Raw genomic sequence first — 27,507 nt, 5'->3', positions numbered from 1 at the left:
CTTCCTATGGGTAACTGAAACTCTCCATGTTTCGAAATAGCGAAAGAGAATCTGTCCGTATATGTAAGTATGTGTTTGTATCTATCGGTAAATAGATAGATAGATATTTTCTTTTCTAATTGTAAAAGTAGTAAGGATAATTTACTGAGGGTACCCAAAAAACCCCAGTCACAATATTATCACATTTTGTTCCATCAGTAAATATTTTCACCCCAGAAAGAGAGAGTCTATCCAAATACTCACTTAAAATCTGAGAATATCCCCCTTCGGAAGGGTATTTCGGAACACTTATATTAGAATTCCATAGTATTGTCTTATATTCAAGTTCACATAGGTTTTAAATTCTATCCTTTTCATTGTCCATCAGTACAATTGAATTACATAATACATATGCATTAGCTAATGTGGTGAGTTTATTTGCCAATATTTTTCTGTGAGAGACCAAATTCAGAGTTGGTATATTTTAGTATTTTTAAAGAAGATTCTAAAAACATTCCTTTTCTCAGACCAATATATTTTCCAACAAAAAAGTTAATGCAAATTATAGATATTTCTTTTGGAACTTAAGTATTTGGCATCGTTGTTTCAGATAAGTTGCAAGCAAACATACTGCCCATAGTTTCACTGCTGCATGAAATTCAAGAAATTTCTGCTTTCAACTACCAAAAAAAAACGCCTTAACCAAACACCACTTTTTAATTTTTCGAAAATTTATATTTAATACTGAATTGAATAACTAAATAAATTTGTTTATTAAATAAAAAAAAGTTCTATGGATTTCAAGACTTAGCACCGCTTTAATATTTTTGCTAAAAGTAAATGAATACGGTAAACCGAAGTGAGCTAGAAGACAACATTCATATCATAATTACAGTTGGAATTTCTAACTGGAACTATTGTATGATTTACAAGTAAATTTTTCAAAATATTGCATATTTTCCTTCATAAATATGAAAAAAGCACCCTAAGCAGTCGAGTTATATTAACGTGCAGCCCGGACTAGGAATGGGTTAATATAAAAGTTCAGACACCTCAAAATGGCCTGCGTTCTTACACAAAAAGGGCCGCGCTCGCCGTTGAAATTCTTATGGGGTAAAATTCTGACCGTTTCCATCTCGAATAAGGTTTTATTCCGGTTTTACTTTCCCTGCAGATGTGCAGAATGTGAGTTTAAAGTTCTAAACTTTTATTTTAGCCGGGCATAAATCGAGTTTGGGCGAGTTTAGGGTTTTTGGTTCGCGTTCTGGGTGCGATTTTGTAAGTGCATCTCGATGGGATAAAAAGCTTTTTGTGGTGAATAAAATTATTGAATTAATTGTTGGTGTTTTAGTTTTAGAAGCTTTTAGTTTACTAGCTCTAAATATATTAGAAGCCAAATAGAAAGTCTTAATGCTTTACAAAAATCAGTATTATAATAACATCATCATAATTTATAAATATAAATTTATGTGATTCTTCATTGATATATTGATCTGGATGACACAACTGTAGAGATGATCTCACTCCCAAGCACAATTTTGGCTACCTTGAACAACTTGGAAATTAGATTTAGTAACTACAATAATTTAATTAGGTACTATATCTGGTAAGCAAATATAAAAAGAATAACCTGAAGGTAGAAATCTGCTTTAACTTCATAGGAACCAACACCAAAGGCATTATGGAAGTGATATTATAATTTTCCCAAAGAGTCGAGGCCCCTAGAAAGTCCCTTTGATGCTAAGATTAATTTAATGCTAGTGTTTATGAGGCCTCCAAAATGTGTACTTAAGCGGGGCATACACGGTGAGACCTACCTAGGTCTCAGAGACAAATCTCGTTGTTAATGTTGCGGTTTAGCTAGTATCATGTATCATTGGGATGGTATCATTAAGACCGACTCCGACGGTTTCATGGGTCTTGCAATGCGACAACTGGTTTCACTGTGAATGGCTGTGTAGCGCCACTGATCGTCAAAAAATAGTGACTTGGGAGCATTAAAAAACGACGTTTAGTTATTTATTATTTATCAATTCTGTTGGTCATAAATAGGTACAAAATATTTAAAGATGGATGGAAACAAAATTTTGCGAAGAATTTCTATAGATGTATCGAAGTTTTCCATGTTTATGGGATGTAAAATCCAAAAATTATGCGGACCGGAATTTACGCAATGCAGCATTGGAAGAATTGACCAAAAAGTGCAAAGAAGTTAATCCTTTGGCAACTAGGGATTATGTTACAAAAAAAATCCATAACTTCCGATGTGGCTTTCGGCGAGAACTCAAGAAAATTAAAGCCTCGACAAGAACTGAATGCTCAGCGGACGACCGATATGTGCCAAGCTTATGGTATTTTGACATAATGAGCTCTATCACAGAAACCGAAGATCATAGGCAGGGTACCAAAAGCATTGAATCGCAGTCCGAAATAGATGAAACCGTCGAGACAGATAATGTAAGTATAAAAAAATCAAAGTTAGTTACTTCCATCGACCATTCTTTCTTGAAATGATGTGCGGCCTTCGTTGTTGAAGAAACTTTTATATGATTCACGAACTTTCCTGGCATTAAGTTTTGATGGTCGCGGGATTTGCTGTAAGGGCATTAGGGCTCTGCCGACATCTCGCTACTGACCTGGTACTGCTACACCATTCTCTATGTCTTCCAAATCAACATAAGATGAAGGTATATAATTATTGCCTGCATTGCGTCGTAAAAAATTGTGTAGTGTGCAAGCTGCCAGTACTATAGCATCCACATTTTTCACGTCAATCGTGATTGTAGTTAAAAAAACACGAAATCTTGAAGCCATAATGCCAAAAGCATTTTCTACAACGCGACGTGCTCGACTCAGTCTGTAATTAATTATTTTTTCTTCCCTTGTTATGTTCTTATTTGGATATGGCTTTATAAGATTTACCATAAGAGGAAATGCTTGATCACCAATAAATGTATAAGGCAATACATGATGTGCTTTACTGGATACAGTTGCATTGGGTAGATTCAAATTGTTATTAACAAGTTTCTTGTAAAAAGCTGTTTCGTGTAAAACCCCTCCATCAGAAACTCGTCCGTTGGTCCCCGCGTGTACCATCATAAATTCATACTTTGCATTTACAACTGCCATTAACACAATGCTGAATGTTCCTTTATAGTTGTAAAAGTATGATCCACTATGTGCAGGTTTTACTATTTGTATGTGCTTCCCATCTATTGCTCCGATGCAGTTATTAAATTGCCATAAAGTTTGAAAGTCGTGAGCAACTGATTTCCAACTTTCTTCTGTAAATGGAAACTGAAAAAAGATAAAATAAATTAGATACACTTTTATTTACAAAAATAAATATGTATGATAAGTTAACTAAAATAATATAATAAACAAGCTTATTTTTATTATTTTCAGGAAGATAACAGCCAAATCAATGAGCATGCTGGTTCAGCACCCTCAAGGTCTTGTAACAATTCGAACCGACCGACCTCTTCTCTTTCAAGTACGCCTTCAACTGCCTCAACAAAGTTTTCTTTGAAGCGGCAGAGAGATGAGCATAAATTACAAAAAAGAACTTGTCAGTCTGGCTCATCAAACTTTGACCAATATGGGCCGATCTGCAGGTGACAGACTATCTGAAGACATGTTTGATATAACTGGCAAAAAACTAGCCAATGACTTAAGAGGTATGAATGAACAACAAAGAATTTTTACTGATAAATTAATCAATGATGCGGTCTACTATGGCAAATTGGGGTTATTGAATGAATTTTGTTCAGTAAATGTTCCACGTCCACAACAATACCAAAATTACATGCCGCCCCCGTCTCAACGTGATTGTACCGAAAGGTTTGGAGTCGATCAGGCAAATCCGACTGATGGAGGAGGGCATTCAAACGTTTATGCAAATAATGATTTCCCAATTACGGAATTATCTCCATTTTTAAGGTTCAATGCACAACCATGCATTTTTCTTCAGTATAATTCTATTTAGAATTTTAATTTACTTTTAAAATAACTGTTCTAGTTTTAATTTGGTACATGTACTTTTATTACATTTATTAAAAAGAAATATTTTATTAGAATTTGAATTTACTCTTAGAATTGTTCTAGTTTTAGTTTATGCTTTGGTACTATATTATTCTTTTGTTAAAATAAAATAAAATTTACTTACGGTCATATATTCTTCCTTTAAACCTCTATAAACTGCCCAACACGTTTCAGGAATAATCTTCCTTAACAACTGAGGTGATATTGCACAAGAGAACTTCAAGTCTTCGTAATTGCGCCCAGTAGCTAAATATCGGAGTGTGGCTATCAGGCGTTCTTCAGCAGACACGGCCTCCTTCATTAGAGTATTTTGTTTTTCAATTGCGGGTCTAATTAGATCAAGTAAACGATTAAAACTAGATTCGTCCATCCTCAGATAATTTAGAAAGTCCCCTTTTTCATTTTGTTGCAGTTTGCGTATCAAATTCATGTGTGAATAAATTTTTCTTTGTGTTAGCCATTTCGTTGACCATTTTTTTCTGGTCCTTTTCTTTTTCTCTTCATCCCCATCAATTACTATAGCAACTGCTACACCAATTACACAGATTTGCTCATTGATAAACTGATTGTAGCACGACATTTTAAATAGAACTGATGTTTCAGTGGCAGTGCCATGAGATACCTGAAGTGTGTGTGGAGTTGTGTGATGCTGAGACCAATTTACGTGATACGCCGCCTCGCCGCATGCAGCGAGGTATGTCTCCCCGTGTATGTCCCGTTTTAAAGGGTGATCTTGAAGAATTGAAGAATCCTTCTATAGCCAATAAGCAGCGACTATTATTTTTCGTATCACAAGTTCGAAACAGCTTCCTTATCGGGACCATCAGATCGCCAAATCGTCCATCCTTGACATGTTTTTGCGCAAATTTTACATTTTTTCTTACATGATTTATTTGTAGCTATCGCTTCCTTATTAGAACTTCTGCACGAATTTCATCTCACCACAATTAAATACCGATAGTGTAGTCTAAATATGTGAAAGCGGCGGTGTGCTTTTTAGGACGTCAAAAATTAATGCACATGTGTTACAGGGTTTTATTTTATGCGGTTAATCACAGTACCTTGCGGTCACATAGTTGGACCTTTTTTGCAGCTTTAAGTTGTTATTTTATTTTGCATCCCTACTTTAAAATCTGAGTCTGTCCCCAATATTTAGCATTAGAAAACATCGAATAAAGTCAGTAGTTTCAAGTTCTTCTTTTTTATAGTATCTAAGCTGTTAATTAAAAATATTTACAATGCATTTAACTGAGACTCAGAGAATCGAAATATTAATTATGCTTGGCTGTGGTGAGAAAAATATAACAAACATTGAAGCTCGAATCATCTTCAACAATAAATATATGAACAGAGATCCTGTAAGTCAGTCTATAATCAGTAGAATTCCTGATGGTAGAAAACTGGATATTCTGTATTATTACACGAAAATCCAAACCTCGTAAGAACTAAGCTCTTAGACTACAATAAAATGCTTAAAGAAGGAAAACTGGTATCTACCTTTACAAAATGTATTACTTTAAGAACTACTAGAAGATAATTCAGATTAGGGCAATGAAAAAGGTTCTTTTGTATATTTGATTTTAATTTAATGAAGTGGGTAATTGACATAAGTCATTTTCCTCAAAACAATTTCTTGCATTTCATTATTTAAATAGATTAATTTCTTTAAAATATTTTATAGAAATAAAGAAATAGCATTATTTCAAAAATGCCTGTTTTTAATTCAATAATATGAAGTCTGCAAATTATGAATATATGAATATATTAAATTATTAACGTGAGTGTATTACCCCAAGACACAGAATCTTTAAAACAAGAGATCAGGTACACTTAATCCATTACCTTTTTGCGTTGTTCTTGTGTAAAGTGTGTTTCCTGATTTTGATTGTGCTAAACCAGTTGAAAGGGTTTTTTTAATAATTTAGCAATGGATGATCTGTTGAAAACTTGGGGCATGGATCAAAATATTACTAAAACATTCAAAGATAATTAAACAATCCTGTGAAATCATGTTACTGTTTGATAATAATAGCAGCACTAAGGCATCCTGTAGACTTTAATATCGCAGGATCGCGTAGGCGTAGTTTTTAAGTTTTTATGACCCAAATCATTTTTATTGTACAATTTGATTACTACCTATATACCCGGTAACATATTATTTTTTTGACAATAAGTGAAAAAATTAAATTAGAGATTTATTATTCAACATTTTAGAGAATGAAATAGAAACATTATCAAGTTTGTATGAAAGAGCAGACTTGTTGAAAGAATTAATTCCACTAGTTGGCAAACGTTTACAATTCAAAATGCACTTAAAAAACTGGATCTCAGATAAAGTAGGTGCGTAAGTGTTAAATTTAGGCATATTCCCTTTTGGAAATAATAAATAATATATTATTGGGAGATACAGAATACAACAACAATTACTATAACATCCCAAAGCCTAAGTGATGTTGCATTTGAAGACGACACACAATGGAAACTACCTGTAACTAAGGAATCAAATAATGAATCCAATGTGGAAATTACCATTTTGACACCTTTGCTGGTGAATGTTTGGGAAAAAATTGCTATGCTACAATACCTTCAATAAAAACCAGAAGAAAAACAAAAGACAAGTTTATGTATATCTATTATAATTATTATTTTTGTATTCTTAACTTAATTATCTTAAGATATTGGGAATTATTATTAATCAGCTGTTAAGACGTTACGGTTTCATAAATAGGCAAAATTTATATTTATTTTTTCAAATAAAGTGATATTTTTCATAATATGTATGTATTTATTGATTGATTTATCCTCATGAATAGTACGATATCTACAATATTTTAAACAAATTTAAAATTTGAATCAAACAGATAATTTATTATACGAATCGTCTCAATTATTGTTAACGACTCCGATATTTGATACTAATTCTAGAATTCCTTAAATCAAGAACTTTTTGATCCGCAAATTAAAAAACTGCAAACCGACATAAAAGATTTATAGTTTTAAATCAAGCACAACATACTCTTAGGGTAATTAAATACATTCTTACTTTGAAACCTAAATAATAATTAATCCAAGAACTTAGTTCTTTATATTGTATCTTTTGAGTAATAATATTAAATACTTAAGTTCTTAATTCAAGATCAGTTTTAAATTACTTTAATAATTCCGTATTTTGTAATATGGTATCCGCATCTTAAAGATAGAATATTTACCTTAATCGAATAAACTTAGTCTTTACAATAATAACTTTGTATAATTGATAAACTAAAAGTATTTCTCAAGACGATTATCTGGAGATTTTTTAATAATAGTTTACTTATCTTTCTATAAAAAAAGGAGTACTTGAGCCATGTCTATAAAGTTTAAGAAATATAAACTTTGACGTAAAGAAATATTTCATAAAAATATATCAAAGTCAGGATTACTTTAAAGGGAAGTAAATAGGTTTAAATTAAGGAATTTATTTTTTTAGTATGGTAAGCAAATATGAAAAGAATAACCTGAAGGCAGAGAAATCTGCTTTAACTTCATCGGAACCAATACCAAAGGCATTATGGAAGTGACAGGGTTTTTGAAGAATTGAACAATCCTTCTCTAGCCAATAAGTAGCGACTATTATTTTTCGTATCACAAGTTCGAAACAGCTTCCTTATTAGGACCTTCATATCGCCAAATCGTCCATCCTTGGCATGTTTTTGCGTAAATTTTACATTTTTTCTCACATGATTTATTTGTAGCTATCGCCTCCTTATTAGAACTTCTGCACGAATTTCATCTCACCACAATTAAATACCGATAGTGTAGTCTGAATATGTGAAAGCGGCGGTGTGCTTTTTAGGACGTCAAAAATTATGTATTACAGGGTTTTATTTTATGCGGTTAATCACAGTACCTTGCGGTCACATAGTTGGACCTTTTTGCAGCTTTAAGTTGTTATTTTATTTTGCATCCCTACTTTAGAGTCTGAGTCTGTCCCCAATATTCAGCATTAGAAAACATCGAATAAAGTCAGTAGTTTCAAGTTCTTCTTTTTTATAGTATCTAAGCTGTTAATTGAAAATATTTACAATGCATTTAACTGAGACTCAGAGAATCGAAATATTAATTATGCTTGGCTGTGGTGAGAAAAATATAACAAACATTGAAGCTCGAATCATCTTCAACAATAAATATATGAACAGAGAACCTGTAAGTCAGTCTATAATCAATAGAATTCCTAATGGTAGAAAACTGGATATTCTAAAAATCCAAATCTCGTAAGAACTTAGCTGTTAGACTACAACAAAATGATTAAAGAAGAAAAAATGGTATCTACCCTTACAAAATTTATTACTTCAAGAGCTACTCGAAGATAATTCAGATTAGGGCAACGAGTTTTGCCAGACTATGACCGAAAGAAGTGATATTAACCCTAAAATAGTGAAACACACATGCTATTCAGACAAAACAACATTTTTGTTTAAATAGACAAGTATAAAGGCATAATTTTAGGTACTGTGTACCTGAAAATCCACACTGGTTTATGGAAAGTCAGGCAGGGATTATTAATAACAGAGTAATAGGAACATACTTTTTTAAATGAACTTTAACAGGACAACGCTATCATGACTTTTCATTAAACGACTTGATTCCAGCACTGGCAACACTGTATCCTGATAAAAATAACCCAGATGTGCCAAACCAAGCATTTGTTTTTAATGTTCGTAAGGTTAGTCTTAGATGTAGGCTAACAGGTTGTTTGGTGTCAGATCCTCATTCGACAGTCATTTGAATCAATGTTAGAACATTGCAATAGTCTTTGTGAGTGTAATAATGTTACCTTTTTTTAACATAACTGTAAGTAAAGTTAGAAATGTATTAATATTATATATGTTAAGGTAACTTTTTAATTTGGCACATAAACTTTTAAACTATTACTCTTAATTATATTAATACCTGTGTCTACTTAAAATTATTAGTCTACAATTATGTCTGTGATAAGTGAATTGATAGGAATCCCGCGTAAAACCAAAATCGCTTTGTATATCTGTTGTATGTTCTTTAGTCTTTAAGTCTATATATAATATATAATACATAAGACTATTTTTATAGGGTAATTACATGTGTATTGAAGTTAATGTAAACCATTAATTGGATAAATAAATATGAGTTGTCATTTTATTTATCAAGAGAGTCATTTTTTAACCGTAACTTTTTAGAACTACGGTCATAAAATATAAAAATAGGGTTACTTACATAAAACTGAAAGTGTGTAAAAGCGAAACCGCCTAAGTAAGTTTGGAACTTTTCAAAAAAAAAAAGGAACTAGGCCGAGGCAATAAAGTTTGCAATTTATGTGAAAATGCTCTTTAGTCCTCTTAGATAGAGTTTTATTACTTTGATATGCGGTACTTCATTACATTAGATCGGATAAGCGGGACAAATTTATCATATAAGTAGTATAGATATTTCATTTTTGCCTTATTGAAGAGCCGATGGAAAATTCTAGAAAAGGAAAGTAGTAAATGTTCCTTAATTAGCTCAAGAGCCTCTCATAGAAAATGTGAAAAATATTAATAGTTGAGAATGTAATGATTAAATTTTAATAAGCTGTACATGCATAGAAAAAAATTTAAAGAGTCTCTATATAATATTGAGTGAAAATTTAATTAATATTTTGTCAAAACCAGTCCTGACCGAATGCATTTCTATAGGGACCATTTTTTACCTTGACCTTTTCCAGATTATCTTTAAAACGATGAAAAGCTCACTTTGGACTAAATATTTTCCGGTTTTTTTGATATTAATAATGCAAAACTACTCAGTAAAAAAGACCCTAAACTTTAACAACCAGACTAATATAGGTATAGGGATTGCAGCCACTTTTACAATTTAATGAAAGATTTGAATGAATGAAATCTAAGCACTTTCTTAAAATTTGACCAAGACTTGATCTTTTTATGGTCACTTAAACAACATTCCGCTATTACCGAAATTACTTTTAAATGAGCTTCAAAATTGACCTGAAGGTAAAATCTGAATCTCAAAGAGTAAGTGTTTGTGATTATATTTATGACATTAAAGATGGTCGAAATTGCATTAAAATCCTCGTCTGAATTATCGAGCAAAACGATTTGTTGTAGTATATTTGTATCTATTTTATTTGTTCTTATTAATTTGAGCCACGTAAATATAAACTGAATCGCAAGCAATTACGAGCAATAGTAATCAACCGCGAGCATGGTAGGTAAGTTAAATCTGAATCCTGAGGAGTAAGGGTTTGTGATTAAATTTATGACAATAAAGATGGTCGAAATTGCATTAAAATTCTCGTCTGAATTGTCGAGTAACACGATTTGTTGTAGTATATTTGTATTTATTTTATTTATTTTTATTGCTTTGAGGCACCTAAATATAAATTGAATCGCGAGCAATTACAAGCAACTGCAATCAACCGCAAGTATGGTGGTAAGTTACCAAAACGAATTTACAGGTTCTACTTAATTAGTATTTGACTCGAATGTGAATCTTAAAAGAAATTATACGCTGCCTGTGCTTACAAGATAACGATCTTATTCAAATGCTCGAGCGAAATTGTTCGCCGAGCACATCGTCGTTTCGACGAGCAATCGCGAGTTACCCAATAAGAAATTCATTCTTAATTCGATTTTATTTAGGACGGGATTCGACAACAAGTTGGCTCGACGGTTTGGGTTAAGCCAACTATTTTCAAATACTTGTGTTTGCAATAATTTCACGGTCGCAAATATTCGAAAGCATTCTAGTCTCTGGCAGTGGCAATATTCTAACCTGAACTCCACGAAATGAATGTTTCAATGTTTGTTAATATGAGCATATTTGAATAAAGCGGCAAGCAGCCACAAGCAACCATGACAACAAATTATGTGATACCCAAACGAACTTACAGGTTAAGTTTTTTCAGCTATAGGATTCACTACGTCATAAGACATTCGACTCTATTTCGCAAGAGACTTGACAACTGGACTGAGCCAAACTTTTTCAAATACTTGTAATTGTAATTTTTCTTATTTCAAATATTTGCAAGTATTAACAAAATCTTCTTTAAAAGATCTTGCAAACTTAATCCACAAGTAGCTACAAAACGACCACGTGCATAGCTCGTGAATAGTTAAATAGTTTTAAATATTTGTGAACGCTTGTTCTCAATTTTACTGTTTCTACAGGGTGACCGACGGGAACCTAGCGGTTTTGGGATGCTAGTACTCTGCCAGTAAGAGGAGTAGGGAGCCTAATTACTAGCCATTAATCTCGCCATTCGATGCCGTTTCAGTAGCTATGGAGCGGTGGACGGTTGAACATCGAATGTTTGCGTATGACGGATTTGTGCAGAATAGCGGGTCTATTATTACCGTGCAGCGACTTTTTTGTGAGCGTCGTGGAACCGTTCGAACCCGCAACCCGATTCTCAGTTGGGTTCATAATCTACGGATAACAGGATCTATTGTAAAAAAGAAGCCACCAGGTCCGACTAAGACAGCAAGAACACCAGACAACATCGAGCGTGTGAGAGCCGCTCTGAGTCGTACCCCTGGGCGCTCTGCACATAAACATGCGCGCGATATAAGAATGAGGCGTGAATCTCTGCGAACAATTTTACAGAAAGACTTAAAATTTCACCCTTACATATAAAATTTTACCCTTAGATGTGTGTTGCTCAGAAGCTTGAAGAAAGAGATTATGCGCAGTGGCAGGAGTTTGCTTTTCGAATGCAAATGCTTTTGGAAGACAATGAGAATGCAGTCTTTATTATGAGTGACGAGGCGCATTTTCATTTGGATGGGGATGTTAATAGGCAGAATTTACGGTAGTGGGCCTCTGAGAATCCCCGTATCGTGCACGAAAAGCCTCTACATTCAAAGCGTGTAACGGTTTGATGCGCAACTCCTCCATTCGGCATCATTGGTCCTTATTTTTTCGAGGACGAGAATGGTTTAACTGTTACAGTGAACGCCGAACGTTACTCCCACATGCTGAACACTTTCTTACGTCCCGAACAGCGCAGGCTGCAACTGAATTTGGAAAATATTTTTTTCCAACAGGATGGTGCTATCGCACACACTGTTCGTGTTTCCATGCAAGCGCTTCGAAGCATCTTCCCAGAAAGTTTAATTTCCCGTTTTGGCAACATCTCGTGGCCTCCAAGGTCACCTGACTTGAGCACTTGTGACTTTTTTCTGTGGAGGTGTCTCAAATCACGTATCTATTCTTACAGACCCCGCACATTGGCAGAACTGAAAGAGGCAATCGGGAAAGAAGTGACTAAAATTGATGGTGAACTGATGACTCGTGTCATAGCCGATTTTTGGCGAAGGCTGGAAAACTGCGTTCAGGAGGATGGACACCACTTACCACTTTGATATTTATCTTCAAATGACATGTCATGACAAACAATTTTGTATATTAAAATAAAATATGCGGGCAAAATAATTGTGTACTGGTCATTTCAAAAACGTCAGGTTCCCGTCGGTCACCCTGGACTAAGCAAATTGCATCATCTCAAAAGAGCTATTCAGGTTTAATTTGTTAGGACTGTAGATCATAAAAGATTGATCTCCAATAACATATTGAATTGTATTTTGCGAAAACCAGTGTTCCACCGTCTGGAGCGTAAATGTTTACGAGTCTTGGCAAGTATTGCGAATATACGTTTGACCTGATTTACTATATCAGTTGTTTGCATCACCCAACTCAAATCCAACTGAGCCCACATTGGAATAAAAATTTGAATTAAAACTATATTGTTATCTGACTGGCGAGTCTAATGGCTCTACGAGCATGCGTCTTCAGCAAACTACTTCGAATAATCAAGCTAAATTGTTCGAAGAGCAGACACAAGTACTCGCGAGAATAAGCCGCTAGTTACCCAAAGTAACTTACAGGTTCAGTTTTAACGGCATTAAGGTTGACTGGTCCGTCGGGAGTCTGATTCATTTTTAATTCGATTCTATTTCGCACGAGATCCAACAATTCTTTGGGTTGACGGTCTGGATCAAGCCAAATGTTTTTATATTCTTGTGTATGTAAGCATTGGCAAATATTTTTGGATTCCGTGTCAGTCAATTGAATCATTCGGATGTACTATTAGCAACTCAATCCAATATATATCCAAAAAAGAATATGAGTCGACGATCGATTCGGCTTTTATATGACTATAGAGAATCGATTGACTATATCAAATTAATAAACTCTTTTTGATCATACCGTAGCTAGAATACCAACAAAAACCATGTTAAGGGACTAGTAGCTACGAGCAACCGCCAGCATGGCTATTGAGTCTAACGGAGCCAAATATGTGTTTGCATTTCACTGTTTCTAGTGACAAATTGTATGATCACGAGAAAGTTATCCAATGGAGATGTATTTAAAAAATAAATTGGATTACCTTTCATTATTATGTTTGACTGTCTGGCCCAAGCAAAATGTTCTTAAATACTGAGGAAACTGTATGCTCGTCTATTTCTATTTCTAAAATACAGATTATAAATTGCAAATGTTTAGGAGCATTCGCATTTTTTTTTATTTCGATTGTTTGTTTGACTTTCTGTACCAGTCAATCAAAGCTGAAATTACTATTTTATAATTTTCAACACCCAACTTAAACTCACATAGAGAAATAGAGATTTAAATCAAATTTCAGATTGATCGAGTCGAATTATTCGCGAATTTACATACGAATAGTGTCATGAGCAACCACGAGAACAGATTTTGAGTTCCTTAAACAAACTTATAGGCTCAGTTTTAATGGCTTAGGCTTGACTGGACCATGAGACATTATTAATTTAATTTAAAGGAACCGACAACCCTTTGGCTCGGCAGTCCAGATCGAGTCAAACTTTCTTAAATCCTTAAGAATATATAAATATGTGCAAGCATTGACACACATCCAGATAAAATAGAAAAATATTAATAGAAATTAGGTTCTTCTTTGAGTGAGGGGAGTCAATTAACCTATCGAACTAACAAACTCCTGTTAATAACACTTGTTTGTTCTTGCATTTTGAATCATAAAAGTTTTATTATTAATAACATATTGGAAAATGTTTTGCGTAAACGACTCGGTTCGACTGCCTGAACCACCAACAATTACAAGTATTGCGATTGTACGCTTGACCTTTTGTGCCAGTCGACCAAAGCCTGACTGAATGAGTGTCCGAAATTTGCCACCTAACTAATCCTTTTTTTGCCACTAATCCGACTGCACCCACGTTCAAATAAAAACTGAAATCTAAATTAGGTTGATCAAACATAAGTCATTATCGAACTACTTCGAATGGTAAAGCCAAATTGACCAAACCACCCGCGAGAACAAATCGAGTATCACCCATATTAAGGCAGCTTAATAGTTGCGATGCTTGTGGTCATTTAAAGCATTTGCAAGTAGTAGTTTGCATTTTCGTCACTCCACCTAATCCGCATTTAAATGAAAACGTAAATCTAAATTATGTTCTCATCTAACTGTAGAGAGTGAATAGACTATAACGAACAAATGGATTGTTTTGATGCACCGTAGTCGAATGTACCATCAAAAACCGCCTTTAGATGGCCTTGTGAACTTAGCTGCGAGCAACTACCAGCATGATTTATGAGGTACTTTAAATAGATACAAATGCTTATAAAGGTTTGTCCTTGCATTATAGGCACTATTTGTAGAACACAAATTCTATGATCTAAAGAATGTTATCCAAAAGAGTTTTCACACCTTTACTTTTTTAAGACTGTGGTTCTTAAGAGACTTATTATTAATAACAAATTGGATCATATTTCACGACAACCATTCTATTCTACAGTCTGGACCGAGCTAAACAGTTTGCAATTACTCCTAAATGCCTGTTCGCAAATATTTGCAATTACTGGGAATATTTATGAGCCGTTGAAGATTAGTTTGTCTTGTCGATACTTGACGCTATTAAGTCCTCTTTTTTAATTTCCGAAATTATTATCTCGTATAAAGCCGCTTTACATTTCTGAATAATGGAATACAAATACACTAAGCTTTTTAACCCTTAAGTAAACGATGCGAATCGTTTATAAACAGGATTATGTAAACCTATTGTTTGTCAACAAAGACCGAAATATTCCATATAATAGAATTTCATAATTGAATTTTAGGATCTGATAAGCGCATTTAACAAGAGCATACAAGATTCTTCCTCGAGTAATCCATTTTAAGAGTCGGTTAAGCAAACAAAAACAATCGGCAAAGTTGCTTGGAATTATTAAGCTATTTATATAAACGATAGGATTCGCCCATTTGTTAGCTAAATCTTTGTTTAGAATACTTTAAGCAATACTTTTTATGTGATTTATAATATAGTTATATATTTAGATAACCAGTCTATATTATATGTTGCTTTTACCAGAAGTTTGCTAAAAACAAAAAATGAACTACGGCACTGTCGTTTTGCTTTACAGAATGCGCGTGCGCGCCTCACAATAATTTCCCAATAAATTGTGATAGGACCGTACTTATCTTACCTGTTATGAGAGTCGACCCAAACAAACTCATCAGCGCTGGTAATATTGGTGTTAATAGTTTCTAAAGACGAATGTCTCATCAATCTTCTGATCGCCGGCTCTGAACTTTCTGATCCAGCACTTACGCTTGAATAAGTACTGGTAGAAGTGTGCGATCTCAACGTCAGCTGTTGCAGGGCCAGTTTTATGTCTTCTAAACCGCCTGAACCGGACCAAGGAACGTGGAGCTAAAAAAAATCAATTACAATCTCTTATATATTACAAGAATATAATTTTTTATAAAGTGAAAAATATCACCACATTGAGAGACGCAAACCATTTAGAGCTTTTTAAATCCCCCGATTTACTTGATATTCAGATATAAGCGGTAATATCTCATGATAATGTGGGGAATTTTACTGGATATTTTTTACGCATCTTGAATTGTCGGTTTTGTATTCAATTGAGCGTGTTTTACATGTGAATGCGTGAATACGAAGGAGGCATACACGTATCTCCTTTTTATTAAATATTGGATGATTTATTATAGTCATTAGACATATTGCAGCCGTAGCTTTACACAGAGAGTTATCTGAATTAAAACTCGTTAAACTCATGTATCTTTTCCTATCCTTACCCACATACTGTAGAGTTGCTTCGATTTCAATGCTAAAAGTACATCGAAGGGTCCTCTGGCAGTAGCTACGTCATGATCGACCTCATGATGAATTTCTTGGTGAAAAACTGCAGCGCCAACAACTTGGACAAGATGTGGATAAAATTTTCATAGTTTAGTGAATTTAAAACTATCCACTAGGGGTTTTATTAAGTTACTTTAATTAACTTATAGTTTTTATAAGTTAATTCCTGAGGTAGTGAGGAAGGAGATGCAGAGAAGTAATAAGACACTTAAAATAGTCCACCCTACTAAATTCAATCAAATAACGCTTAGCTAGATTTGATAGAAATAGCAAAACACAATAAAGACACAATAAAGTCTGCCCCTTCCTCCATTCTCTGGGAAAAAACTTCCCTTTTTTGCTATGGTAAGAAAAACATGGTTTTTATTAAGTAAACAAGCTTAAAATTTGGTCTTTTACAGTTTTTTTGTCTATGATTTGTCTCACAGAGACACTATAAAACCAGTTTATTTATTTTTTTTACAGTTATTGCCACAGTTGTCCTGTCCCAGAAAGGCAAGACTACTTCTTTTATAATTCACTGAAAGAAAAAAGGCTATTTTACATCTGAGTTGTAATTATTTAAAAAATTTGTTTCAGTATCCATATGCTTCGGTGCGAGATAAAGGAATCCATAGCAGCAACAGAGAAACTGTTTCCTTCCTTAATGGAAAAAACTGCTAAAGAACAAAGGCAAAAAAACAGAGTTTAGAAAATTGTATTAATTCTTTGGGGCAGATTCAAATGAGTGGTTAAATTAATAAAAGTATTTAGTATCCTCGCTGTAGTTTTAGGATCCAGTATACTTAAAATGTAGTGTTTTGTATAAGATTTTTAGTATAAGCATTTATTTTTGTTAATTTTCATCTAATCTCTCCTATTATGCATAATAACTAAATACGAGGCAAAAAAATGTGTATAATAAATACTACATTCAGGATGTAAGTGTGTTTTTTTTATAAGTAAAACTTGTGCCTTTTACACGCATAAGATATAGACAGCTAGATGATTTTTAATGTAAAAGTTTATTTAAAAAAATAAACTTCCACTTTTCTGACTACATAATTACTTTTTATCAAAAGATGTTAGTACTAAATATAGAGAAATTTAAAAAATCAATAATAAAGGACATTGAATGTGGCAGCCAAAATCCCCGTTAATAATAATAACCACCAAATAAAAATAAATTTCAATACCCAAAAAAAGGAAACATAAAAAGTTCAAAGACAAACCAAAACATTTTACCCTTTTGTGTCAAAAAGTAAATCTTTAATGCCTTAATCCACATAATAAATGGGCCAGAAGTAATTTGTACCACCTACTCTCTCATACTCATTCAATTTTACATACTTAAATCTTATCTTTAAATTAAATATAATCTTGCTATCAACTATCCTGAATTTCTAGCTTTATAAGACTAAACCCAAAAATCCAGAATCATAAAATTTTAAATACAAATAAATTTTAAGGCCGGACCTGTGCAACTTTTGACACTTGAGTGGCTGTGACTGAGGTCAGACGTCTAACAAAATAGTGCGTGGACCTCTGAAGTCAAATTTTACGAATCAAATGTGTAAATTTAAAAAAGTATATTTAAAACAATTATTTATTTAATGGAATGATTAAATATCGCTTAGAATATAACTTTATGACTCGCTTCACTTAAAATTTTACGATTTAAACATGCATGCCATATGACAATACAAACAACACCGGCACACTGACTATTCGCGGCACATCAAAGATTCTAATAGATCTCTGAACTAGACTATATAAGGTTACTTCTGAGTTGACAACCAACCAACAAAGAACTATAGGTGATGATTCAAATTTAACTCGTTGGAAACAGAGCGCAGTAGGGATGAAATATGAAAAGTAATAATTTTGGTTTTATAAGTGACTATGGATTAAGTTTTATTAGGGATAAAAAGAAAGGTCGTTGCGGAACTGATCTAAGGGTTTTTCAGGAGAATGATATTTCTGAAGCATTGTGCATTTGATCTTAAGTAACCTAATTTGTGTAATATTACAGCAACGAATAATTCTGTTTATATTTATCTTTATTATTTAATTTATAAATAGAGACAATCAGCTCTTACACTCTTAATTGTTTATCTCCGCTACTGATTTTTATATAAAAAAATCCTCAGGAAACCGGGAAATTTTCAACGGATTCCAATTTGTATGTTTCTCAGGCCAGCATAATACGAGTCCGCCCTTTTGGCGTCTCAATTTTGATGAATCTGCTATAACACCACCCTCGAATTTCAAATCGCAATGGAGGGAATGTTGATGAATGGGAACGAACATCCTTATCGCTTAGGAAACGCGGTATTAAGTTCGTTTTAAGAGAGAACTTAGCTGGCAGTAAATGTATGAGCAAGATTTATTCTTTACCTCGTATGTCGGGGTCGAAATGTAATCATTTTATTACCTCAGACATTAAGAAATCATTTTATTACAACAGTTAAAACGTTGCATAATTTAACCGATGTGATTTTTATTTTTATTAGGGGAAATACTGAAATAGGACAAGAAATTTTGTTTGTAACTTTTACATTGTATTTTTTATACAATCTAATATAAACTATGAAAAGTTGACCTATAAAATAAAATAAAATATAATTCTGTTATATTATATACATACTAATTTCTTACTAAGCAATGCTTATACAGCAGCTGATAATTTAAATAAAGACATGCATGTTCTTGCTTACCATAAAGAGCTATAGTTTAGTTTGGATCATTATAATATTGAGTTAAGGTCTAATAACAATATTCTACATATTCCTGTTATATTCTACATAGATTTTTCCTCAATTTCAATTTTTGCTACTCGCTGGATTATGTGTTGACTGGATATTGACCTTAATCACTTTTCGCCGACAACTATACCCTGGTTTAGCTCGTGTAACTGACTGAAACTCATCTACACCTTTCAAACCGATCACATAGTAATCACCTGGTTCCAGTCGGAGGATTTTAAAGGCTATTTATCATTTTTTATATTAACATTCTGTTTAAAACCATTATTCACTCATTTATTTATTATTTTTTTATTAATCCTTTCATTCTTATTTAAATCATCAGATACTTAACCTCCTTATGACATTACATTATTTCAGGTAATTTTAAAAAACTTAATGTTTAATGTGAAATGATTTTGATTACTAGTTATTTTATTATTTTGGCATTATTACTTTTGGCCTTGTCTTAGAACATTAAACAGGGTGTTCATTTGAAAACTTTCCACCACGGATTTATCGAAAACTACTGTTTAAAAAAAACGCCGAAATACGTCAAAAGGTTTGTTAAAAGGGATAACTTTCTAACCTAAAATTACTTCACCCCCTTTCACCCTCTGCCCCTCAGGGTCATTCCCTTAAAAATTTTAAATGGTAAGGGGTATCGAGTAGTAGCTTGTTTAAAAGGTCTTTCGAAGTCTTTTATTTTAACGTTTAATTTTTTTAAATCGGTCAATTCGTTTTCAAGAAAATTAGAAAAATCTTTGTTTATCTTAATTTGTTCAGATAGAAAACAAAAACATAAACATCTCAGTTTTTATTTCAATAAGTGTTCAAAATGTCGCCCGTTAGGGTTTGCCAAATCTACAATTTGTTTATAATTTAAGACGGAAACTACCAACATAAACAGCAATTCCGAAGATTAGACGTGGAAAAAACTAAATAACAACCTGAATTTTATTCCGCATTCCTTTCATCAACACGGATATCCTGGGCGAACTGTATTTATTGTTATACCTGCTTAGTTATTTATAGTTGCTAAGGAAAATAAAGAATTTATTTATGACAGTCTTGGAATAGTGAAAATGTATTTGTTGAATTGAAGATTTTACTTCCAAAATGGTTTACACACTAGCCGAAAGAGTGGAAATTATTCTAATGGTGCGCAAATCAATGTGCTCGGCAAACTGCCGTCACGTTTAACGCCAGACATCCGGAGAAGATAACTTTGCATAGGTATGTTTTGGACCTTGTTACTAAGTTTACAGAAACTGGATCTGTTGCAAATAAAAAACGTGATCATCGGCGAATTTTGGATGAAGCCGCTCAAGTTGAAGTTTTGGGTCATTTTGGAATAAATCCTAATACTTCATTACGCAACATTATTGCTGCCACTGGTATTTCATTAGGCTCTGTTTAAACAGTTACCAAACTTCATAAATTTCATCTATTCAAAATGAAAATATTGCAAGAGTTAACCGAAGACGATTTCGATAGGCGAGTTGAGTTTTGTGAAAAAATGACTGAAGCGATTAATGATAATACTATTTATGTAAAGAATATCTGCTTCAGCGATGAATGCACATGTTATCGAAATGGATTTGTTAATAAGCATAACTGTAGATATTGGAGCAATGAAAATCCTCATGCATTTGTAGAAGGGCATACCCAGTACCCTCAAAAAATTAATGTATGGGCTCGCATTTTAGGAAATAAAGTGATTGGGCCATTATTTATTAACGGAAATTTAAATGGAGACATTTATTTGGATATGATGGAAAATACCATCAATCCACTTATCACTGAATTCATTGAAAACCAAATCGATGATGATGGAAACCCTATACTTGATGAGGCTGAAATATATTTCCAGCAAGACGGCGCTCCTCCTCACTATGTTCTTCCCGTTCAATCCCGCAATGGCTAGACGACGAGTTTCCAGATAAATGGATAGGACGAAGGGGGCCTATAGAATGACCTGATCTCCTGATATAACGCCGTTAGACTTTTTTCTATGGGTCATTGGAAATCTATTGTCTTTACTCCCCAACCTGAAAGTTTGGATGAACTTCGTCAACGCATCATCGACAGTTGCTATGATATCCCACAACATGTTTTTGAAAATGTCCGTTAGGAATTTGAACATCGCCTATATCATTGTTTGGCCAAAAACGGGCAACATTTTGAACACTTATTGAAATAAAAACTGATATTTTCATGTTTTTGTTTTCTATCTGAACAAATTAAGATAAACAAAGATTTTTCTAATTTTCTCGAAAACGAATAGACCGATTTAAAAAAATCAAACGTCAAAATAAAAGACTTTGAAAGACCTTTTAAACAAGCTATTACTCGATACCCCTTGCCATTTAAAATTTTTAAGGGGATGACCCTGGGGGGCAATGGGTGAAAGAGGGTGAAGTAATTTTAGGTTAGAAAGTTGTCCCCCTTGACAAACCTTTTGACGTATTTCGGCGTTTTTTTTAAACAGTGGTTTTCGATAAATCCGTGGTGACAAGTTTTTAAATGAACACCCTGTATACTTTGAGGTACTAATCAACACATTTTTTATAATAAAAAAAGATTCTTAGCAAAAAAGGTAATGAAAGGGAAGCAACTTGGCAACGTAGAATATCTCTATGTTTACAATGGAAGTATTTGATGTTGCCACTTTATGTGTTTTTCTAGATATTTTTGCATGTATCTGAAGCTAGCGTCCGATTGATATTCAGCAACCAATTGTAGAACGCATCATATGTCGTTTGCCAGCAACCTGGTTATAGTCCGCGCCTGCAGTTATTTAATCGATATAATGCCAGTAACTCCTGAAATTCCCCAGAAATTTAAATAATTTTTTGTCCAGATGTTAACAATGAATAACTAAATCGATTTATGGTAATAAACCTCTACAAACCTCTACTAAAGTTTTTGGATGTTGTTAAAAAGTTAACTGTTAAAGAAGTGTAAAAGGCTCCAAAGGATTTGAATTAATCTTTTTTCTATAATGTATAACTATATAACTATATAAACGTTGAGATCTTGCAAACCTCTACAAACAAGAGTTTTCTGGTAAGAAATTATTGAATTGTTAGATGTTAAAAAATATATAAAGCTATAACTCCTAACGGTTATAAGGAAAAGTTTTATTCATATCATTTAGCACTTATACCCGTTGATAACATCTAACAACCCAATAGTTTTTAACCAAAAAACTTCCGTTTGTAGAGGTTTGCAACCATCTCAAATATGTTAGATATTTATTATATATTATCGAAAGTTTAATTCAAATCCGTTCGAAGTTAAATTTTTAACTAATTTCACAAAAAAAACTTAGTTTAAACGAGATTTAAACCTACTTTAATCCAATTTAGTTATCCATTGTGAATATTGGTAATTAATAAGTCCTATGGAGTTCCAGGATGATTATTATGATTATGATTAACAGTGGGTGCTGGTATCGACCGGACACTACCTTCATTTTTACATAATATTTTTGCGGCATCTCGGGTTCGAATAAGCAAAAAATTTGCTAGATTATAATAATATACTTAATTACACATTTCAATTTTTATTTCAATTATAATTTTCCTAAACGAAATAAAGAGAAAAAGCCTAATTTTGGTGTCCAATACTCAATAGATACATCACAAATATGTCGTCTTTTATAATATTATAACCTGGAAGGATGACACCATTGATACCTACTCGCCTGTGAAAGGAACGATTAGAATTTGTTGATTCCCCTTAAAGTATATATTATTTGTTAAAGAAATTAAATGAAACTTTTAAAGAGTTTATTTTTTACACGTTAAAAAAATATTTAGTGGACTAAGAAAAAAATATATTTATTATATGAAAAATTGAAGTCGATTCGACATCATTGTCTGAGAGATGATGAACTCTAACAAATTCGCCTATGGTTTGCAGCTAGGCTTATTCTAGGCATTCAATGTTCTAAGGGCTTTGTAATACAATATCAATTTAATATTTGGCCAAAGACAAGTCATATTATACCATATAAAACATTAAAAAGAGTTTTAATGCGTTTCTAATTTAGTTCTTACTTTAAAATCAGAAGAGTTATTTAAAAAAATATATAAACATCTAACTTAAGTCTCATCTCATTGACTTTTAAAAAGGTTGATTTTTTATAATAAACCTGATTAAAACCTGAAACCAAAGTGATGTTCTATTTAAAAATACCTATTAAGTACTTACGAACAGTTGAATATTGATTTAATCTTTCTCGAGTCAAGTGGCTGGAAACAAACAAAAGATATTGTAATTTAAATTGAGTGGCGCCTGACTTAATTTTGATTTATGGCAGTATGGTAAGTGTTTTTCGACCTACGACCAAAGCTTACCAATATAGAGCTGCCTCTCTTCAACATTTATTTTCCTGAAATATCTCTTAAAAAAACGCTACAGCTATTCGCAGCCTATTGCGCCGCTATAGCAACAACCGCCACTACCTTGATTTACACAAGTCAGTTTACAGTAAAGCAAGCTGGTTTTTACTAATAAAACCTCAGTATAAACACATTAGAAACTATTTTCCTAGAAGATTAAGTCAGGAATAAGTAAGATTTTACACGAGTAGATAGATTTGTTAGTCGAGGGAAATTTTAAATGCCGCATCTTACACACTATACTGTTTGTACGATAATCAGTTTAGATTTGTTTGAATATTTTACTTTTTGGTCTTCAGATACCTTAGCTCATATTTTAAAACATGACTCTTAGATGGCGCCACAATTTAGAAACATGGGCGAAAATGAATATTTTTTGAGGCATATTCATATTTGTACAAACACGTAATTTTCCAAATAGGATATTGTGATTCTTACCCTGGCTGGTGTAGCTCTATGCCTAGACCGATTATGCTGAGCCGCAATTTTATTCCTTATGGGTTTTTGCATCACCACTCCAGCGTTCAATCTCTCGCTTCCATTACTGGCAGCTTCTCGTGGCGAACTGTTTCCAGTATCAGACATACTGGCATGTCCGGACGATCTGTTCTCATCTGAAGAACTATTGTTGCATTGCTAAAATTACCAAAACAAATAGTTCCCAATAAAAGATGACGAGATGATATACTTAATTTCAAATTTTCTTTCCTAAATTAGCTAATTTACCTGCATCCTAAGTTCCTGCACACTAACATGATAATGTTTTCTGTTTGTGACCACCCTATGTTCGTCTCCCGAGGTGAGATCCCCACCATATTTCGACACCAGCTGGTTCTGAGCCATTCTGAGCTGATTTCCAAATGTATTTACTGGTCCTTTATTCGGACCCGTATCTCTCTCGGGAACCTATAATTCAGTAAAAACTCTTGTCTATGAAAATTTTTTGAAGGAACTGAACTACTAACCATGTTGATGGAAGAATGTGAACAGTTATAGTCTGCGCTGTTGTTTAAATTGTTCTTTGTACTGGAGATGTTGTTCTTTTCAATTTGTTCACTGAAAGTGGACGTCTTGACGTTGTTGGCCACGTATAAGTGTTGAAATGGTTCGACTTTTCGTTTGGGAGAAACCTAAAAAAAGTGTACGTAAATTTATGTTCGAAATTCTCAAAGGAATCAGTGGCATGGTGTCTTCTGCGTTGAAAGTTAAGAGGTTAATTCTTAACTTCAGATCCCGAGTAAAGTCGTCTTAGTGCTATGCGTCAAAATTTAACTATCCCGAGTTAATTCGTTCATAAGTTTGGTTCACTTATTTATTATCCGATTTTGTTCGGGCTACAAAATAAATGTTTAGGCGCTAAACCGAATTATTTCCAAAAAATGTATTATGTGTTTCTATTGGTCTTGGGTGTCACATGATCCTGATTTTATCGTCGTTGTTTACTCGTTTGTTAGATTTTAGTTTAGTATTGGTTTTTGCATAGAACGGGTGTTAAAATGTCGTCGAGCGATTCTGACGTTGTAAATTATAGTTTTGACGAGTCAGGGTCAAGTGAGGAAGAAAAAGTTAGTAGTTTGTAAGTGATACGCAGCCTCTAATAAATGCTCGCCAGTGGACTGTTCAAAGTATAAATAGTCCTGCAAGAGTGCCCTGCTAGCATGCCCTCCAAGATTTCAATTTACTGGCCAATCGTCTTTGAACTTCAACATTATTGACAATGAAAATGCACTGGAATTTTTCAACTTGTTTTTTGATAATGAGCTTGTTAGAGCAGAATTGTTTTGGAAACAAACCGGTATGCCAGTCAGACTCAAAGAATTTTTCGGCGTGTAAGAACCAGAGATGAATGGAAACCAACAACTTGTGATGAAATAAGAGTGTTTTTCACAATAACTATGATGCAGTCTCTCATAAAAAAACCGGATTTATCGCTCCACTGGTCCAAGAAGTCCATAATAGCCCACTCCCATGTTTGCTAAGGTAATGCCATATAAACATTTTTGTCAAATAAAAAGATTTTTGCATTTTTCTAATAACGAAAACTATGATGCTAATACACATCCGTGTCCTAAATTGTAGTTATAGTTTTGTTTTAATCCTCTCCCGAAGATGCTAACATCGTTAGTGAAACACGTGTCGAGAGTAAAAATAAAGAGTTTTTGTTAGTGGTAAAACTGTCTCGTAATTTGAGCGTCACATCAAAGGTTCCAACCATAGGACTAACTTTATAATGGTTCTAATAGATTTGTAATCTGCCAACAACCTTATTTACCAACTTTTCTGGATATTCCATGTTTTACTTTCAAACTAGCATCAAAGATAGATAGAATATTTTTTCACTGCACTGGTCGGTTTTTTACTAAAAGAATAAAATTCCCAAATAACTTATGGGATAAGAAGAAGTAGACCAGTTGCTAGCTGACTTTGAGAAATATCTACAGGAGGATTGAAAAACAGATGAATGAAAGAGAATAAAACAATCTTAGGATTTTCAGAAAATCAGGAGACTGGATGAATATTTTAATGTCAATGATTAAAGATGGACCACCAGAAAAGCATGAAAAATTACTGTTCAAAATGTGGTTGGTAGTTCCTAGGAGGAAAAAGCAAAATGCTTAATTGCATTATACAGATATAGGATCAGCTGAGTTTCGTTAAGCACATCTAGCTTTGAGGCATTTAATGTATTAACTTGCAATAACAAATCTAAGTCATAAATTAAAAAAGGACGATAGCCTTACTCCTACTCCCCTGTACTAACTAGATTTTGACCCAAATAAGAACGGAATTGGCCAGTCCTGTTTGAAAGCACATATCAGAAGATTTATATCAAATAATAACTAAGAATAGATTACTAACCTGAGCAGACCAACATAATAAGAATGTTTTTACGAAATTGGGAGGCCAGGATTAAAGTGGGTAGTTTAGGCTTATTAGAATTATTGAAATTCAACTCTGATTGGATATGCTTGATGGCAATATACATATATAGGAGCAGCTGAATTTCAGTATATACATCTATTTAATTCAGGTCTTGAGTACGGAATGTTAATGTATTAATTTGCAATAACAAATCTAAGTCCCAAGTTAAAAAAAGGACGATCGCTTACTCTTACTTCCCTAAACTGGCTAAAGTTTGACCCAAATGAGTACCGGAGAAGTATTGTCGTTCTCTCTTTAGTTGTAGTAGTGGTAGTAAGGGTGGGGCAGCTAGAGCTCGGCAAGTAGGCCTGAGCAGTCCCTTTTCGACAACCCAAGAATCACCCACCCCTACGCCTCCACTCTCAATGCGCGGTCTTCACTGAGTCGGCCCGTCCTTTTAATAAAGGCTTGCACATTGTCCCAGTCCAGATCTTTAAGATCTTCCCGCTGGAGTGTCGTTGCTCCAAAAATTTTCCTTCTTAGGCGACTCCACCTATCACAGATACCTAGTATGTGGTATGAAGTTTCCTCCCCTGTACCGCAATTCGGACAGAGTGGGTTTTCTCTTATACCAAGAAGGTGTAGATGCCTGTTTAGACTGTTGTGCCCGGTCAGGATTCCCACCAAGTCTTTGATACTTTGTCGGGTCATTGTTAGCAGTCGCCTTGCTTTAGAGCCGTCATGGTCTGGTATCATTTCCTTGGCCTGTCTACATCCTTCTGTCCTTTTGTAATTCTTCCTTGTTTTTTTCCAGGCCCAATTATTAAGTGCCTGGGAGATTTATTTTTTGCTAAGACCGTGACAAGGTTCGGGGCCTACAAAGGGGTTAACGGAACCTTGTCTTGCCAGTTCGTCGGCCCGCTCATTGCCCTCAACACCTTGGTGTCATGGGACCCACCTCAGTCTCACTTCCTTGTGTGCTGCAAGCCTTTCCAATGCGCTTCTGCATTTCTGGACTAGCGCTGAGCTGGCCCTGAGTTGCTGAATGTTCTTCGTTTGTTCGCTACTTCGAGTATAGCAAACACCTCCGCTTGGAAAACTGTGGTGTGTTTCCCTAGCGGGAAGGATTCCCCTGTTTTCGTTTCCATCCTGTACACTCCGGCTTCAGCTAAATTGGTGCTTTTCATCCATGATCCATTTGTGTACCAGGCCTGGAAACCACTTGGCTTTTTAACTTGGTTCGCCGACCATTCTTCCGTCGTCGGGATTTTGATTTGAAACCCCTTCTTTAACCTTAGTTTGTCACTTTCTGTAGTGCAT

The 27,507-nt window shown here is 33.9% G+C and overlaps 1 protein-coding gene across 1 annotated transcript in view; it reads right to left on the bottom strand.

The window, feature by feature from the left end:
• Positions 1-27,507, bottom strand: part of LOC126738875 (ankyrin repeat and BTB/POZ domain-containing protein 2) — a 137,144-nt gene that overhangs the window by 84,083 nt on the left and 25,554 nt on the right. Inside the window, exons 4-7 of the mRNA XM_050444339.1 lie at positions 24,291-24,455; positions 24,052-24,231; positions 23,764-23,961; positions 15,514-15,740 (exon numbers count right to left, since the gene is read on the bottom strand). Coding sequence (XP_050300296.1) covers positions 15,514-15,740; positions 23,764-23,961; positions 24,052-24,231; positions 24,291-24,455 — 770 coding nt within the window. The remainder of the gene's footprint in view (positions 1-15,513; positions 15,741-23,763; positions 23,962-24,051; positions 24,232-24,290; positions 24,456-27,507) is intronic.

Source organism: Anthonomus grandis, chromosome 7, assembly GCF_022605725.1.
Source record: "Anthonomus grandis grandis chromosome 7, icAntGran1.3, whole genome shotgun sequence".
NCBI lineage: Eukaryota > Metazoa > Arthropoda > Insecta > Coleoptera > Curculionidae > Anthonomus > Anthonomus grandis.
Note: the sequence above shows the minus strand (reverse complement) of the source record. Positions and strands in the feature narration are given on the sequence as shown.